Source organism: Saccoglossus kowalevskii, chromosome 17 (genome assembly GCF_978046115.1).
Source record: "Saccoglossus kowalevskii chromosome 17, keSacKowa6.1, whole genome shotgun sequence".
Classification (NCBI taxonomy): Eukaryota; Metazoa; Hemichordata; class Enteropneusta; family Harrimaniidae; genus Saccoglossus; species Saccoglossus kowalevskii.
The window spans coordinates 19,484,090-19,504,266 of NC_140657.1; the positions used below are offsets into that span (position 1 = coordinate 19,484,090).

Sequence of the window (20,177 nt, forward strand, 5' to 3'; positions counted from 1 at the left end):
TAATATAACTTTTAGACAATAGTTTTTCCATAGCAGATCTCAATACGCCACCGACATTCTGTAATGCTTCTTCCTTTGTGTACGTGTAACTGGGCAGTCGTCTCTTAACTGAAATTTACAATAAATTGAATTAGAATTAATTCAGCATTTTACTAGTAATAAGAGAGTGGGCTTGGTTAACTTCTAAGGGTATGTGTACATATAGACATTATGGCAACATACAGACACTTACCTAAATAATTACCCTGGCCCACAACCATAGACCCTCTAAGGGTCTATGCCCACAACCTCTCAAAATCAGAATTGGCAAAGTTTTCTGGCTTATAAAACAATATCTATAAAGTATACCATTTAAACTGGATCTATATTAGACTAGTAAGAAAGCTCTGTAAGTTGTAAAACATTGTAGAAAAATATACATACCATTTCTTTTGCCTTTCTTAGTATTTGCTGTAGGTGGTATCTTTTCACCAATGTCTTCGGTCCTACTATTTAACGCCCGGACACGCGAGGGAGTGTCCGGGCACGCGCGGAGGCGAACAGGGGGGAATACCTAACGCGCGGGGCAGCGGCAGCAATCCTTGTACTGTATAATATTCGTTTATGCTCAAAATTTGAACCGGAGTGGCGAATTCGAGCAGCTAACCACACTTTTTATGATCGACGCCCGGGCATTCCGGCGAGTCGAGTCCGCCATGTTGTTTACTAATTTTGGTTAGCGTTTAACAATAGGACAATACCATTCGATCCATGGGGGTGACGGTACGGTAAATATCGTGAACGGTACAGAGTTCGGTAAATCTCGTGTACGGTACAGAGGGGATATGTTCGTCCAATGTTTTTATACTTTGCAATGTAATTCAAACAAATAAATAAAAAACGTATATTCGTAGCCATGGACAAGACTTAAAATGTAATCAACCGTTTTATTCATCCATGATTTGTACAAAGATCGTATATTTTGTAAGTGTAAAAAGCATTTTCCACATTAAGCTTTCAATATAGATTCTTAAACACAAAATATCAAATATATCTTTAAGTGTAAAAATCGATTTTTTTATTGTAAATGGTAACTTCCTGTAAAAACTTAAGATGCCTTTTTTATTTCCTGTACCAGTCACCCACCCCCTGCCCCCACTCTTACAGCATGCGGTAAATTTCTTATTGTACACGCAGGTTACGGTAAACCTGGTTTATACCTCTTGTCGAAAACACAGAGTTTGGTCAATCTCGTGCACAGTATAGCGTACGGAATATGTTACGTTTCGTCCACATATTTCAAAGTGTTGACGCCGCGACACATATTCAGCTGTGATTGACACTCTATTGTACAACTACAACAGAGAGGGGAACATACACTGTCCCTAATTCAGTTCAACCACGGTCACTATTTTTTAGTAACCGTGGTTCAACCCAAGCAAGGCACGTTTTTTTTCAAATAAACATGACATACCAAATATGATGAACTTGTGTAATTCAGAAAAAAAAGGTTGTCATTTGTTCCGGCTTGGAGCCTGATGGTAAGGGAAAACATTTACATAACCAGGGCGAGTTGCGTCGAGAGACAAAGCATTTTTTTTTTTAAATCAGTGTATGACGTTGCTTTTAGTTTGAACAATTTAACTTGCCGACATGATAACACCTTCTTTTCAGAACTATTACAGAGTTATGACATTGTCTTCGGTGTGGACGATTGAACTTGCCGACATGTTAATGTTGTTTTTTTCAGAACTATTACAGAGTTATGCCATTGTCTTAGGTGTGAACGATTGAACTTGCCGACGTGTTAATGTATTTTTTTCAAAGCTATTAGTGTTATGCCATTGTATTCAGTGTGGACCATTGAACATACCGACGTGATAATGCCGTTCTTTGGAACTAATGGGAGGCATGCGCAATTGTACTTCTCCGTTAATGTTTTAACTTGGAGTTCTGATACTGCATTATAGCATAGTTCCATGATTATAGTGACAACGAAAAACACGTTTATCATAGCATTGTCAATTTCGAATAATTTTGAATAAAAATATTTTCCACTAGGGCGGGGTGTCTGTCTATTTACTATACATGTTTTAATTTTCGTTTTAGTTGACTTGTACTTATTTTTAATAAAAATATTTTCTAAAAGGGCGGTTTGTTTACTATACATGGTTTTACAGTGGGCGCAAACAAAGCGAGACTTTCTTAGCGGCACTGTTTTGAAAACGATTTGCTACATTTTGCGACAATCTCACTTTTTCTTGCAACACTCGATTATCGACAAATTATGTTTGGTCTCGATACGTATTATGGCTGAGTGGTTGTCTGTTTTCACATTGTAACATTATAACACAACCACGAAGCTCTTGGATGCTAGCCCTGAATACAGTGCTGTGTGTACGGGAGCGCGTTTGGTTGATAGACGACCCCACCACAGCCCGGCGTACCTCCATAGACTGTACGCAGGACTACCTAGATCCATGATACGATACAATATAGCACAACAATGAGAAACATGTTTTTTGCACAAACTTTTCCTGTCCTTGTCCTTCGACAATGTCGGCACATTCGTAGGACTGTCACCCCCATGGATCGAATGGTATTGTCCTATTGTTAAACGCTGATCAAAATTAGTAAACAACATGGCGGACTCGACTCGCCGGAATGCCCGGGCGTCGATCATAAAAAGTGTGGATAGCTGCTCGAATTCGCCACTCCGGTTCAAATTTTGAGCATAAACGAATATTATACAGTACAAGGATTGCTGCCGCTGCCCCGCGCGTTAGGTATTCCCCCCTGTTCGCCTCCGCGCGTGCCCGGACACTCCCTCGCGTGTCCGGGCGTTAAATAGTAGGACCCAATGTCTTCCCCCTTTTCATTAGCACCTGAAATTTCTGAAAATAAAGTATACATGAATAGTACAAATTTATAACTTGAGTACAGTGTGCACCGCAGTTTGTCATTTGCAGGAGTTTTAAAAGTAACTCCACACATCTTAACACATCCATTGTATCTTTTTCATGCATTTTGTAAAATATTCAATAGCTCAGCTGTGGCACTTTCATTGGTAAACAATGCGTGTGAATGTGAACTCGAGAAAGACTGCCGATTTACAAACCATAGCTGTGCTCATTAATTTCACCTACTATAAAACTGTCCACTATTGCGCAAATAAAGTAACGAATGTCGTCATCCATGATATGGTGGAACAGGAATTGAATTAACCTGGACAGGGGTCCCAAACGAATAGAAACCATAATAAATAACAGGTACAATGGGTGATGTTTTAATGCTGGCGAACATATTCTCAAGACATTAAGAAAATAGGTTTGGATTACAAATCCGGCACATAAAGTATATAATGTTATAACACGTACCTTGTATTTTGTGTACATTTAGAAGATGATTCTTACAACTTTGTTTTGACTTGAACATTTTAACGCAAACATTACATTCCCAGTCACAGTCTTTCATTTTTAAATGCGCATCCAAGAAACGCAAGTTGCGTCGCCCAGTAGATTTCTCTGGTATATAGTGTTCGTTGTTAATTTGTTCGTGTTCGTCTTCTTCGATAAAATCGCTGTCACTTGCGTCGTAGTCACTAAAAACTTCAAGAAACTCGTCACCGTCGTTAAAACATGCCTCGAAATCGTCCGCCATCTTAAAATGAGTATCAGCTGTAATTTGCATAATCACATCTCGCGATGTACGAGTTGTTGGGTATTTTGCATAAGGCCGTCTCGCAAATGGCGAGAGTTTGTTGAGTTTTAATCCGTAAGTTGAAACCGTTAGTTAAATTTAGTTAAGGGATTACAAGTAACATAGATCACAGGAAATACCGCAGTTTCCTATCCCTCTGTTAGAGGGTCTATGCCTAGACATAGCATTATGAAACTTACCATTTGTTTGAAAAACAATGCCAAGGTAATTATAATAATTAACACACTGTAATTTAGTGGCGTCCAAATAAAACTGAAATTTGTTTTCTAAGTTTTTACCTAGTCTATTAAAAATAATGATTTTGCTTTTGTTAATATTTACTTTTAAATGCCAATTGTTACAGTAATTTTGGACTGCATCAATGCACTTTTGTAACCCCTCTTGGGTTGTAGAAAACAAAAGCAAGTCATCAGCATATAACAAACAATTGAGCTTCAAGCCATTTAAATCTACAGGGTCAAAATTTTTAACATCATCACAGATTCCATTAACAAAAATATTAAATAGTTGAGGACTAAGGTTACACCCTTGTTTTACCCCTCTGCATGAATTGAAATATGGAGTAATCCCTGCACTCAATTTAATGTTATATTTAGTGTTTTTATAGATAGCTTTAATAGCCTTATAAAAATTTCCTCCCACACCTAACCGAAGAAGTTTATATAACAGCCCTTCTCACCAGACTGAATCAAATGCTTTGGAGAAATCAATAAAACATGAAAACAAATAATTCCCTGATTTTTTCAGTTTGCAATTGACATATTTATTAATTAAGGATTTAAGAATATAAATATTATCTGTTGTACGATGGTTTTTCTTGAAGCCAAACTGATTATCCACTATTTGATTAGTTTCTTGTAAGTACTTAGTTAATCTAGTATTTAGCATCATAGTATATAATTTAGATACACAACTAGAAATGGCAATGCCTCTATAGTTATTAGCGTCCTTTGGGTTACCTGACTTAAAAATAGGAATAATGAGACTACTGTTCCAATGTAATGGCATAATGCCTGAATTTAAAACTTGTGTGAACATTTTAGTAAGAGAATTAATATTAAAAGGAGCCCCATGCTTCAACATTTCATTTGAAATCATATTAGTGCCTGAAGCTTTGCCTGACTTTAAAAGTTTAATATGCTGCAATACTTCCTTATTAGTGAAATCTTGATTAATAATGTGTTTGTAATCATCTAAACTTTCCATACTACTAATATCATTTACAATAGTCTGTGAGAAGCTTTTATCTTCCACGTTAACTTTATTATTTAAACATTTAAAGTGATTTAACCATGACTCTACAACTGATGTTGTCATGCTTTTGTGGGTTTTTATCTAAATCACCAAGTTCCTCAAGTAACTTCCAGAAACACTTAGGATTAGACTCCTTAAGCATAATGATTCTATTACATAAATTAGCTTTATATTCCTTTTTTTTATTCTTAATTAGATGCTTGTATTTTTTATTAATTTTATATCGTTCTTGTCTAATACTATTGTCCTTAGGAAACTTGTCTAATAAATGTGAATATTTAATTAAGTTTCTTCTTACCTCACTGACATCATTGTCAAACCACTTTTTATGTTTTGGTTTATTAGACTTTTTTTTAATTTTGGGATTGATAACTTTAAGAGAACTCTTTGCTGCTTTAATAATAATTGAATTGAAGTTAGCCACTGCTTCATCAACATCTACAAAATTAGAACTCTGATAATGTTGAAGTTTTTCCCCTATAGTCTTACTAGAAATTGCTTTAATATAATTTTCCCGGCTGTCGCCATCCCAGATAAATTTGCCGGGTAAAGGGGAAAGCAGGCTATGATCATCTACCATATTATGTTTAACACATGCAGACAGAGACACAGATATAGGACAATGATCAGATAAGTGATTCAAAGGCCAAACTTTGAAATATTGAACAGCACAAAAAAGTTCTGAACTAACAATACCATAATCTACCAAACTGCTACCCCCATATTGGTGACTCGTAAATTTACCCAAGGAGTCACATATATATATGTTTTAGCAGTTGGTGTAACCATTTTAATTCCTTCTGAGAAGTTTAAGTGTTTCAATAAACCAAACCTCACACCCAGGTCAAATTTGAATTGAAACAAATTGAAACAAAGAAGCTTAAGCTTCTGCCGTTGCTTGATCGGGATAGTGAGACAATTTTTACGGGTAAATGCTCGTAGAAGACTTAGCTTCAATATGCCCTAAACACTTCATAGAAGTACAGTTATCATCAGTACAAGTAGACTCGCTGAACAGGAACTCACAAACGAGCCAATGGAAACAATGGCTAGTTTCAAAGCAATTTTGTCACAGACAAGACATGGACAACAAACTCGCTGTTTTGCTGATTAGGAATAACATGATGTTATTCCCGTCCGTATGTTCCCGGAATGCATGTGTAAGTTTGTACCCTGTATTCGACAAAATACACGAATATTATTGTTTTCATGATGCATGAATCTTCAAATTTTGTTATTTTCAACAAAATAACTTGAATACTTGTGTATTAATAAAAACACACATTTAAGAGAAATCGAAATGAACATTTAGTTTATGTTAACGGTTAGTTTAAATCAGCTTAACTTTTTACCAGCCTACCCTTCTACAATAGAATCGCTGGAGTTGCTTGTCCTTCCTACTATATTGTCTATAGTTTAACTCCGGACTTACGTCCAAACGCCACCCTCTTGACTGGAGATCTGTGTTGAAAAATAAACCTTTGTTGTTGCGGTGTACGCAAGAAGATGAACCACTCATGTTTTATAACATCACTTCACCTATTAACAATTCACCCCTAGACGTGATAATTTCATTACAATAGTAAAAATCCGTTCACAAAAATCCAAATAATCACAACCTCACCGAAATTCATTTTCTATTCTTACCCACAAGCCACACCCATACCATTCATCAAAACGAGTGGTCTGGGGTATACTAGTACTCTGACCCATGCCGAGGACTTCCTGTTTGTAATGCTATATGATAAATCAAATTAACTATCACATGAAACCAGATGAAAATCATTCTAAAACAAAGTAACCCAATTGATTCTGGATTCATTGAACAGGGAGAAAGAAATGACATTTGCAATAATAATCGACGAGCAGGTCCAGGTAGTAACATTCGGTTGACGAAATAGACACAGCAGTACTGATTGGACCTACATGAATGCTAATCCATTTTTGCTGTCGTACACTATCTTCGGTAATAACTCCGAAAGTGAAGTCTTATATTTTTAGCAGAACGTAGCCGTTAAAACTTGCAAAACGAGTCTGTTTCGATCGATCATCGCATAAGCAGCATACAATTTATTTATTTTTTGACTCATTTAAAAAATACGAACGGTGTCAATATTTAAAACTGCATTTTGTCTGTCTCTGGCGTGCTTCAGAATGATATACATGTAGATCTTGGCCGATCGTATTTTTACAAAGGACCTGAATGTACAGCACTAATTTCACCCAACCTCCTGCTCGCTTCTGCTTTTCGATCATTATTTTCACTCGCTTTTGCAACCGCATGTTGAATAATTTCCGCTTAATTTTTCGAGCGCACGAACCCAGAAATATCGCCCGTCTGCACACTCGCATTTTAAATACATGGCCGTGGCATCAATATGTTCCTGGTGTCTCCGCTCTCTGCCCTAAGGAGTTAGCATTGCCTGTATCACGTTATTGTCTCGATAATCATATTGTAAAAACGAGGTAGCAGCCCTGGATTCAAATGGGACACAGTCTCGCTCTATCAGATTGTTGTGGAACGTTTACATAACAAGAGGTCATAGTTTAAGTCACGTTTGCGAACGAAACAAAGCATGATGGTTTGGAAGTGTCGTTCGAAATTAAATAATGGTTAATACTCGTTGAATCCTCAAACTTTAGCACTAAAACAACCATTTCGACAACTCATGTGCCAGTGTTCAGTGTTTGAACAAGCGGTCAGTGTTTTTAATAAGCGAGTGAGAAAAAAAAGGGATAAAAAACATGGTCGTTTTTCCGGTCGGAAATTAAGCGATATGCTGTTGATTAAAATGGAGCTGTTAAAATGTTATAAAAGCGAAATATTGGGCGAAATGAGTATTGATGCCCAATTATAGCTTGACATGCGTCACCAAATGGGGACATGGTTAGAGTTGGTAGTACCATGGAAGGTACTAATCCATGGTAGTACCAGTATTAGTATACGCGGGGAGGGAGTCCAGAGAGGGAACAGCCAGCATCCCTTTTACGGGAAAACGTGAAATCTCGGCGGATTTGTTCCGTTCTCACATGTAATAATTAGGTTTTGTGGGCTTCTGAGTTAAAAAAAAATGACTAAATCAACCAAAAAGCAAGCGTTTAGAGACATACCTATGCAGAAGTTGGTTTGCCAGTACTTAATCCATTTTTAACACCTAGGCTACTCTATTGACATTGGTTGTTTATTTCATGGATTTGGCACTTGAGGTAGCTGATAAGCCGTGACGAAAACGTGCACAAAACGACCATTCTGTGCACGTTTTCGACACAGATTAAAAACCAGTTGTAAGCACAAATTTTCATATGTAGTGAGATTGAATTTTACCGAATAAAAATATCAAATTTAGAAGTCTCCCAAAGCAGACTTCATCTGGTATGACAATTGGTGAAAGTATTACACCAACTGTCTGGTAATGAGGGTAATTTATTGTGATATATTTGATCTACCATGTGTTCTGACATGCTTTTGATATGAGATATTAGAGCCACCCAGGGCATTTTTTTAGAAGAGGCTAAGTACTTAAGGTAGCGAGACTATTATTTGTGTTGAAAATTACAGTTTTCACATTTATTTATTAATTGATGAAATGCACTATAATTATTAATGGCGTCGTACTGTCAACACGTGTGTGAGTGAGCTCTTCAAAATCAAATCGATACGGCGGTTGCAGGTTCATTACCTTTTTGAAATCAACGTAGATCAACCACTAAATATATAAAGAAAGCTTGGATTACGTTAATCATGACTAGAAGATCCGCACGGAACACCAGAACCAAAAGTTTTGCCTACGACTCCGACGAGTTGGATCAATTATGTGCCGACATAGAAATGGCCGATTCAAAACAAAGGAAATCAAAGAAAACACCGAAAGGAAAGAAAATGAAGTTCTATGCAGTGGTAATTGGACGGAAGACGGGGATCGTGACTACTTGGAAAGAATGTCATCGACTGACGAATGGTTATCCAGGCAACTGTTTTAAGGGCTACGATACATTAGAAGACGCAGAACAGTATATTCAAATGTACGGAACTGACACCGATGGCATAATTAATGGGAACAACAGCCCGGAAATCACGTCAAACGTAAGTTACGTAGAATCCGATAAAGACAATTCTATTACTATGATCAAGTCGCTATTGAATTCAAATAATAATAATGACTGTGGTTATGAAGACAACAAAAATCACACCAAAGACAACTACCAACAATCGACTACATGCGATAGATCAACAACAAGCCGCCATCTTGAAAAAACGGAAACAGTAAACAGGGCAACAAGTACTCCCATTTCTCATCGAAGAAATCTAGAAATGTCACAGTTTGAAATCATGATCGACAGTATTGAGGATAAACACATCACTTTATCAAATAGATTTGCCGAGTTGGAGCTTAATCTAAAGCAAAAATCAGCCGATTTTGAGAAATTCCAGAACGTTACAAAGGTTAAGGAAAACAAACTTGAGGCAGAGATAAGCACACTCAAGGTCAAAAACACAGCTATGGCGACAGAGATTAACAAACTTAAACAACAATTGCTTAATATTAGAGAAAAGTGGCGTGACGATTTGGTGAAAGCTCAAACTGGAATGGAAATAGAAGCAAAAAGTCGACAAGTTGCACTTTCTAAGGAATGGAAGCAGGAAATGGATAAGGTAAAATCAGATATTAAGAATATTCAACCATCAGATATTAAGAATGTTCAACCAGAGCCAATTGAAACTCAAAATCGGTATGCCTGCTTACAGGGTGCTAATGACGAAAACACTTCCTCTACTGACCTACAAGCTGAAATAAAACACTATGTCCCTACTACCTCAGAAGTAATTGTTATCAAGGACAAACAAAATGATGTGGCCAAGTTGAAACAACATACCCATCATAATTTAGAGGGTGTTGACATATTAATTATTGGAGATTCCATGACAAAACACATCAACCCTAATCAGATGTATAAATATAAAAAGGTGAAGAAAATTCGCACATCAACCATCTCTGAGGCATCCAGCTATATATCAAATGTCACAAACCAGGAGCAGATTAAAATGGTGATATTACATGTTGGAACTAATGATGTATCCGAGAAAACAAGTGCAGAGTCAGTTGGTCAACAAATGAACTGTTTAATTGACTGTGCCACTGGAAAGTTTAGTGGGCTGACAGCAGTGTCATGTATTCTACCACAGTTCAACGATAAAGCTAACATAAACACAGTGATAGATGATATAAACAGTACAACCAGACTTAAATGCAATAACACTATGAACTGTTTATTTGTGGAACATAGGAAGCTAAGCAGTGCTAAGGATATGTATTCCAGTGATGGAATCCATATTAACATTAAAGGCACCAGTCTACTAGTAGCTGACATCAAACGCACAGCTGCTCATGTCCAGAGAAATACTCACCCTCAATACCAGAAAACGAGAAATTCTGGTAGTCATGATCAACAACAGTATCACAAATATGACAAACACAAGTCTTATCAACCAAGATCAGATTGGAATAATAATTCCAGAAACCAAAACCATGATCAGTATCAGTATACCCAGGCTTACATACAACATCATGATGAACAATACAATCGTCCCATTCAGTACCATAGCAGACACAACAATCGTGAAAACTACTATGACCATAATAGCCATTACGACAGTGCATATTACTATGATCATTCCAAGAAACATCATTCACATCGACGATATGATAATGATCATCAAGATTCTCACTACAGTCCTGCAGCTACTGACCAATTTTACTATCACAGTGGAGGTTATGAAGATGACCATGTAAACAAGAGCTATCAACATACAGACAACAAATACATTCAACGATCAGAGAGGCAGACAAACAATAGAATTATAAACCATGACTACTACAACTACTAATATTTAACTTCAATATTCCAGCAGATCATCATCACAACATTAAGTAATTATCAATGTCATTATATTTTACTTTAAATTTTTTTTTTTATTACTTTTCATTTAAAAAACAAAAATTTGTGGCCTGCAACCCCGTATCGTGGAGAATAGAATAATGATGAAAACAACAACTGTCAACAGTATTAGGCAGACTAATCTTAATGTAGGTAGTTGGAACATTCACGGCCTTGGTGCTAAGTGTGTAGAATCTGATTTTACTTCTATTTTAAAGAAATTTGATATTTTGTGCTTACAAGAGACGTGGTTAGGTAGTCTAGGTAGTAATAGTAGTTCATTAGATGTATTAGATAGTTATAGTTATTTTAAAACAGACAGAAAATGCAAATCAGCTAGAAGTAGGAGGAACTCTGGGGGAGTGGCAATTTTGTTTAAATCAGGGTTGAGGGGAGGGCTGAGGGAAATAAAGTCTGAAATTAACGACTTCCTTTGGTGTAAATTGGACAAGGAATTTTTCTCATTAGAAAATGATATTTATTTGGGTTGTATATACATTCCACCCGAAAATTCGGTTTATCACTTAGATGTTGACTACTTTGGCATTTTAGAAAAAGAAATAACAGTTTTCTCCAATCAGGGCCAGGTAATTATAACAGGTGATTTCAATAGTCGCACTGGAAATCTAATTGATTACATTGCTTTTGGAGATAACATTCATGTACCCACTCCAAATAATTACACTTTAGAAAATTTTGAAAAAAGGCACACCCAAGATAAAACTAACAATAAGTTTGGCAAACAATTAGTCGATCTTTGTACTATAAATAATCTTTTAATAGCCAATGGTAGGAAGATAGGTGATTTAAATGGAAACTTTACCTGTCATAATCCGGTCGGTTCAAGTACAGTTGATTACTGCATTAGCACAAAGGATTTACACAGACATATTGATTATCTTAAAATTCATGATATTAATTACTTGTCAGATCATTGTCCTATTGGTTTCTCACTAACTGTAAATTACAATCACACCAAGAACACAAAGCTTGTGAATAAATTGAAACCGCACTGTAAAAAAAATTCATTTGGGACGTTGAGGCAAAGCAAAAGTACAAAATCATGTTACAAAATTCAAATTTTGAAACAATGTTCAAAAACTACCTTGCCAATGATTTCAAAGACAGTGATGTCAATGAACCAACAGATCAATTCAACAAAATATTAATTAATGCAGCAGATAATTGCCTTAAAAAAGTAACCAATAAAAGAACAATAAATAATAAAAACTATAAACATCCAAAACAACAACAATGGTTTGATAAGTCGTGTTCTACACTAAAAAGGGAATTAATTAGTACCTCTAAGTTGCTAACAAAACAACCAACCAACCCGTATATCAAACACCAATATTATACTCTTAAAAAGCATTATACAAAACTTATAAAATATAAAAAAAGAGAATATAAAAACATGTTGGTGTCCAAACTTGAACATATGGACAGTGCCAACCAAAATGAGTACTGGTCTGTGCTGAAAAGCCTACGTAATCAAAAGACCAAAAATCAAGACACAACAATATCCGGAAAAAATTGGATTGATCATTTTTCAAAACTCTATAATAAAACAAACATTAAAAATCATGAGTTACAAAATAATCTTATAGAAAAAGAAATGCGACAAATTCCCAACCAATATCTAAACTCAAATATCACATACAAAGAAATTCTTAGCGCTGTTAGCAAACTAAAAAACAATAAATCAGCTGCTGATGACAGCATTGCCAATGAAATGTTGAAAACCAAAAATAAGTTAATGATAAGATGTTTACAGAAACTTTTCAACTGTATTCTAGATAGTGGAAAATTTCCTGCAACCTGGAAATCTACGATTCTTGTTCCACTACACAAATCAGGCGACAAATTAAATCTTGGTAATTATAGAGCTATTGCATTAACAAGTTGTCTCTCAAAACTATTTACTGGCATAATGAATCAAAGATTGACCACATACTTGGAAGAAAATAATTTATTTACCGACATGCAGTTTGGCTTTAGGAAAGACAGGAGAACGACAGACGCAATTTTCCTGTTAAAAACAGCAGTTGAAAAAACAATTTATAATAAAAATAAAAGCAGCAGTTCTGGAAGACGGTTATACACATGTTTTGTTGACTTTAGAAAGGCTTTCGACAGCATCTGGAGGGATGCACTCTTTCTGAAGTTACAAAACAGTGGTATCACGGGGAACTTTTATGAAATAATAAAATCTATGTATAAGGATATTAAATATAAAATTAAATTGTCAGAGGGTATAACTGATGGATTTCAGTCTACCTGTGGAGTTAAGCAAGGCTGCAATTTATCACCAACTTTATTTAACATTTTTCTGAACGATCTGCCAGAATTATTTGGGGATCAAATTGATAAACCAGTTCTAATGGGCGAGAAACCTATAAATTGCATCCAATATGCAGATGACCTTGCACTTATTTCAGAAACGGAAGACGGCCTACAAAGCTGTCTGAACAAATTAAATGACTATTGTATAAATTGGAATTTAGAAGTAAACGTAAAGAAAACTAAAGTCATGGTATTTAATTGCAGCAACAGACTGATTAAAAACATGAATTTTAAAATCAACAACCAAGACATAACAGCTGTTAGCGAGTTTTGCTATTTAGGGGCAATATTTACTCCAAATGGGAAATTTAAAACAAACTTATCTATGTTAAAAAATAAATCAATGAAGGCTCTTTTCAGCATCAGACAAACAGTCTTAAACCACAAAATAATTTCACCAGCACTTAGTTTGAAAATTTTCGACCAATTAATTTCACCTATACTCATGTATGGTGCAGAAATCTGGGCCAATGAAATCACAACTGACAGTAACAGTTTAGAGCAAGTTTGCAGTCATTTTTACAGGTTTATCCTAGGAGTGAGTAAAATGACGCCAATTAGTGGTTTGAAAGCAGAACTTGGTAGGTTACCAGTAAAATTAAAAATTAATTTGGCTCAAATTAAATACTGCCATAGACTATATAGTCTGCCAGATAATCACATTTTAAAATTAGCCCTGGATGAAATGATAAAAATTAATTCAAACTGGGTAAGGACTATTAATGCTACACTGGGACATGATCTAATTAAAATAAAAAATGATCACAATATGGAAAATTGGAATCAAATACTAAAAAAAGTAAAACTCAGACTATCTGAGTTTTATATTCAAAGATGGAGAGAAAAACTAAATTTCAGTGAAACCAATGAAAATAGGGGAACAAAACTGAGAACATACAAACTATTCAAAGTAAGCTATAATATGGAAAATTATTTGCAAAACATTTCAAATTTCAGTCTCAGGAAAATGCTTTCAAAATTCCGTCTGAGTGACCACAACTTAGAAATAGAATTAGGTAGAAGAACAAAGCCCAAAATAGAATTAGAAAATAGACACTGTAATAAATGTAACACTAAAGCATTAGGAGATGAAAAACATTTCCTGCTATTTTGTACTGGCTATATAGAACAAAGAAAAAAACTGTTTGATGAGTGTTCAATAAATATTTACACAATGGATGTGAATTCCATATTTAAAAAGATTATGGAGAATAATATAGCTTTAGCAAAATACTTAAAGAGCACAATTTTTAAAACCACAGAAAGTAATTAATTTATTTTATTTTACTAACATTTTATTTTTTATCTCTTATGTATTGTATGTATTTATGTTCCTTACCATACAAAAACCCTCTGAAGGTTTTTTAGTAGTGTAATAAAGTTATTATTATTATAAACTTTCATGTGATAAAGTCAACATAACATAGAATGTCATGTAAGTTGGTTAAAATGTAGATTTTCTGAAGGGAAGAAAGGCAGCCTCAGTAGTGTTTTCCAAAATCAACAACACAGGTTTAATCTGTGTGCCTATAAGTTTCAAAGATAAACTCAAGACAAAGCAATGTTAGGATGTGTTATCAGTAGCTATCTGAAACACAGAGAGTGTTTCCAAACATTTGAGTGGTTTGTCTCTGCCCCTGTTTATTTCACAGATTAGTCATTTGCATATGAATGTGTTAGACACAAGGTCACACAGCCACTGAAAAAAAATCATTGATTTTGGTGTTTTCATATGCCGAATTTATCCAATTATAGCTATCCCATTCCTTTATTTTTTTGGTTTCCAATAGCCTTACACATTTGGATGTCCCTACACATGTTAAAACAGACCTTGATGGGAAAACAAATTGATTGTGCCGATAAACAAGCTTGAAAATCTTTGCTGTTACTTCATGGACGTTTTCTAGGAGTTTATGTTTTTCAAAATACAAGGTCTTTAACAAAAAATAACGTATACTTATTGTCGTCGGATTAACACCAAATTTTCACAGCTTTTGGGTGACAGTGAGAGGAGCTTGAATGTGTCCAGACAAACTATTTCATCGATTATTTACCAACGAGTTGTGGTTTGAGTTGGGGGCAATGCGACTAAAACAGTAATTGAAATTCAGCACACTATTTTTTAAAATGAGTTGCTTGAATAAAACTGACCAGACACATTCAATTTACCAGACTATTGAACAACGAGGAAACGTGAAAAAAATACTTCTTATCGCTAGCATAAATGCGTAATTATTTTTTTTACAGAAAAAGTAATTTTTCACCTTTGATTGAGTAACGCGTCGTAGATTGCAGATACGGGCATGCAAAATACACTTGTGAAAAGCTTGAAGTCTGGCGATTCCAAAAATATATACTTTCCTGGGTATTTTTGTAGTCATTTAGTCACAATTAGAAGATGAAAACAAGTATGCAAATAATAGTCCCGCTACAGCACATTAAGGGTATCACTGATTTTAACACCCCTCCCCCTCACCTCCAATAGAACATTCTGCTCACTAATTTTGATCAGTTAACGAATTCCTGACCATGTGACTGTGCATGACATGTGCAATCAATGATGGCAGCCAGACCATGTAACAAATCACAAAGATTTGCAAACATTAATGAATGTTATAAATAAATGCTAAAAAAACAAATTTCAGATCAAAAATGTTTAGTAAAAAACCTAGAATGCCTGTTTAACTTCATTACAAGATGGCTGCCTGCCAACCAATTAAAATTCTGAAAGTAAGGCGTACCAGTCCTCATAGTCCTCAAAGTACTTGAGAAGTTTCAAAAGTTTACAGGCATCAGTGTTCAAGTTCTGGGTTGACAAACAAATGCAGAAGAAAAACTTACTAAAACAATGGGGTCGAAACAGAATTGAACCTTCTGTGTTGAAAACACCAAAATATGCAAGACAACATGTTTGTACATGTATGTCGCTGAATTCAGAATGAATTTTGTGTATTTGTATATTCTCTTCAACTTATCATACTTAATATTGGTTTAATTCACTGCATACTGTGAGGAATTATTAGAGTCGCAAAATTCACAGAATATTATGAGGTTATTATGAGTGTACCACAAAGTATGAACAAAGACACGTACTGTCTGAGTGCATACTTTGCAGTATCCTCGTAATAACCTTATTATTATACATCTTTTTCTCCCAGGAATACATCATGGAAATGTCAAAATCCAAAACGTTTAGAACAGATTTGGCAAACATCTTTGTGTGGGGTCCAGTCAAACCCTGGGGACAGCCATGATTGTTTTTTATTATTAGAGGATGCTAACGCACGTATTCATTCCATATTTGGAATTCACGTTTCCTAATATGGTAAAATATGGTCAGACTCAAAGGAAACCATGAAGAACTCTCAGCTATTTCCTTCATAACAAATATATTTTGAGGATCTTCAATCGTGAAATTACAAACTTTAAGGTTTTTTCTAAATACTTGACTTGCATAACTACTAACCTGTTCCGCAGTGATGGTGGTCTCTTGATCATCATGGTTGTCTTCTTGGCATGCAATGCATTTGTGTATTCCTGGTTGGCTGTAACGAAGAATAATATAATTGAAACTGTTAATGAGTTAAATTAATTACTGTTAAAAAGCTAAGATTATGTAACAGTTTGAATAATGATTTAGATGAAAAACATTTTTTTATTTTAACATGATCATGAATTGATTGTACATCTTTATGTAATTAAAATAAAACATTTCATGAAGAAATATTGAAATTAATTACCATTTGTTAAGTTTTAAAATCAACATAAACAATTTCACATGCGTTTGAAACATTGTAGTACCACAATTCTGATTGGTTAATGGCATTCTTAACCTATCAGGTCAAAGGACACTATGACAGGTCAACTTGTGATACAGAAAACATGGTGGATACAGAATTGATCGCAGTTCCAAAAACATTTGTGCACAATAAAACCAACTTGAAGTTTACTTTTATGTCATAGCAAACCAAAGAAATACATGTAACAGTTTTTGTAGTGAGCAAGGCTGTTAGAGCCTCAGTAAAGTAGGTCACTTTTGTATGATCCAAGAAGAAAATGTGAGGTGGACAAAACAAAAAACAGGACAATTTTGTAATCTGTTGAATAAATTATAAAAATATTGCTAAATAATTAGGTGGTCAAATTTTTAGAGTATGCAAAATTGAGTTTGTATGGTATCCACAGAAATTTAAGTATTCAAGTCTGAGAGTTACAAGTACTAACTGCTGTATTGGGCTTTATTTCAATAATTACTGTTGGTGGTCATCTCTGCATCTATATTTTCTGCCAGATTTATAACCTATATTTAACAATGGTATCAGGGTACAAATACCTTAACAAAAAAGAAAAATTCCAAGCCATTCCAGCTCTTGTATTGATAAGATTTAAGGCTATTTTAGTTTTTTAGTGCAAAGGGAATTGCTCATTAACTTTCACTGAAATCAATATCAATATTTTCCATTGAATTAATGCAGTCTCCTTGCCAATCAGGAGCAGACATGAGCAGATGTTAGAAAACTACTTTTATGGTGTTGAGCTAAACTGTACATTTCACATAATATGTTGATGAATTCAGACATAAAAAATAAACTTTTCCCATCATTAGTAAATTATAAATACCAAACAAATCATTGTCAATAACACAATCCCAGTTTTTAGGTGATCGTGTCAATTATTAACAATGAAAGATGTGGATGGATTATAAATAAAACAAGTAACCTGTAGAATACTGTGTGGGTAATATTTTTTATATTGATTTTTGTTGCATTTGCAGCAAATAGTTACCAAACAATGAGAAATCTATAGGATTGAATATACCCCACAGCTGGCTTCACATGCATTGTTCATAGTTCTTATGGTGCTTACACCAGGATTTAATTACAGCACCTAGGCGGTATGTGGTTACAGCTTAATGTTCGAGTAATCGCAAGAAATTGACATGACAATAGAAATTCATTAAAGACTGCCACTCCCATGCAATTAACAGCGAGTGAAATTCCTGGGATTGAAACATATATTTTGAAGTCACTGATGTAGGCAACGAATAACTGCAAGTTGACATATAGACGAGGTAGTTTATTTAATCAGTGGTCAACTAGAGGCTGAAATTATAATTAATTTGTTTATTTCAATTTCTCCTGACGTCAAATAGAATACACTGGTGAAACACGGTAGTAACTGTGGGTGAAAGGATGTTTTGGGGTGTAGTTTACATTGTATATGGAGTGGTAGGGTCGGGTGTAATGTGTTCATTTCCAACTATTATGAAGTCACGTAGAATTTCACTTAATTTATTTTTGCTGACATGTTTTCAAGCATTACATGTGAATCTAATTTTCACTGCGCTGTGTCTCAATATAGTATGAGGGAAATGGCATATTCACTGGAATTTATTTCAGGGGAAAAATGTTTTCAGTGATAATGAAGTATTATGACAGATACCCTCCCCGTGGCTTTCATTGCGTATGGAAGTTATTTTCACGAGTGATGCGGTGTATCCTGCTGCCGTACTTTCACGAGCGAAGCCACGGGGAGGGTGTGGGGTTCTGTTATTATACACATGTCCCATATTTGATTATGTCATATTAAAAAAGAACGTGCAACAAACCGGGATAGAAATTTAGATCGGGGAACCCAATTGCCCATTAATATGCTCCAAGACAGTGCTGCGACCTAGCAACGCTTGTCAGTGTAGAACGCGTGTCGCTGTACGTGTGAAAATAAAATAATCAGACGTCTAATTTAAGTCATTGTCCGAATAAATAACTCGTGGATGTTTAAGCGCGGTGGTCGTAGCACAGCGCGTGTTCGAATTTCATGTAAATAAACAATGTATTTTACACGCGTTGTATACGTCGCTGTGAGTCCCATATCGAACAGGACGCGACACGACGACTGTCGCCCTTTAGTTGGGACCACGACAGAACCAGAACTTAAACTGGGCGACTACGATACACGGTTGATGTTGAAGTTAAAAGTTCCTCCACAGATCTGTACATTGGCAAACATGCCGTGCAACTGCGGTACTCCACTGACGGAATGACTTTCGTTGAAATCGGTCGTCGCTGACTCGTGAGCTGCACACTACAACCTCGTTTGTGATGTTGCTTGCTTGTCGTGGATAGACTGAGTCTTGGTTACCGGTTAAATTGTGCTAATTTGGCGTTGGTAATCTTTATTTGGAACTGAGTAACGCCGCAACGTCGCCAGCAGAAACCTCATGGTATATCGATGTTGATGGTTGCGGCTCCATATTAATCGGAGATTTTACTGCGGGTCCAGGCAGCGGGTGGATCTTCCGAGAGCCCTTCAAGATTTATAAAACTCAGATTCCAGGTGGTCAACAAACATTAAGTTCTCCCAATCCTAGTATTCTATGTGATGTACATCTAACATGCCAAAAATTCTGGTGAACGATTTGAACCTGACAAAAAATACTTGAAATAGATACCAGGAAGGGGAGGGGGGTAAAAGAAAAGTTATATAACATTTTATTATTCAATAATTTATTAAAATACACAAGTTTGTCCAACTCCCTGTGATACAACACCTCAGACATAGCTCATTGTACTCGGCTGGAGTGTGGGCAAAAAGTTACTATTTGAATTTTTGATATATTTTTTCATTAATGAGAAAGTTGACCCTGAAGTTAGAGTAACTGTTCAGCAGGAATGGCTTTTTAACTCTTCTGTGATTTTTTTTTGGCTTGGCTGATTTTGTCACGGTTCATACTTGACAGGCAGGTCGTACCATCACTAATTGGAAAAACAATCCTGACCCACCGCTACCATGGCAACAGCCAAAGTCTTGTAACAGCAGTGCCCAAATGATCATGCCTTTTATTTTGGCTACGTTGCGCACTGGTAAGAGATCACCGGCGCCGACATTGTTACCACTGTCAACGGAATCCCAACGCAGCTTTGAACTTTGAATAAAATGTAAAT

The 20,177-nt window shown here is 35.5% G+C and overlaps 1 protein-coding gene across 1 annotated transcript in view; it reads right to left on the minus strand.

Moving 5' to 3' along the window:
* LOC144361534 (TNF receptor-associated factor 2-like) overlaps positions 1–20,177 on the minus strand; it is a 55,178-nt gene that overhangs the window by 30,238 nt on the left and 4,763 nt on the right. The window contains exon 2 of the mRNA XM_085492287.1: positions 16,700–16,778. Coding sequence (XP_085348413.1) covers positions 16,700–16,778 — 79 coding nt within the window. The remainder of the gene's footprint in view (positions 1–16,699; positions 16,779–20,177) is intronic.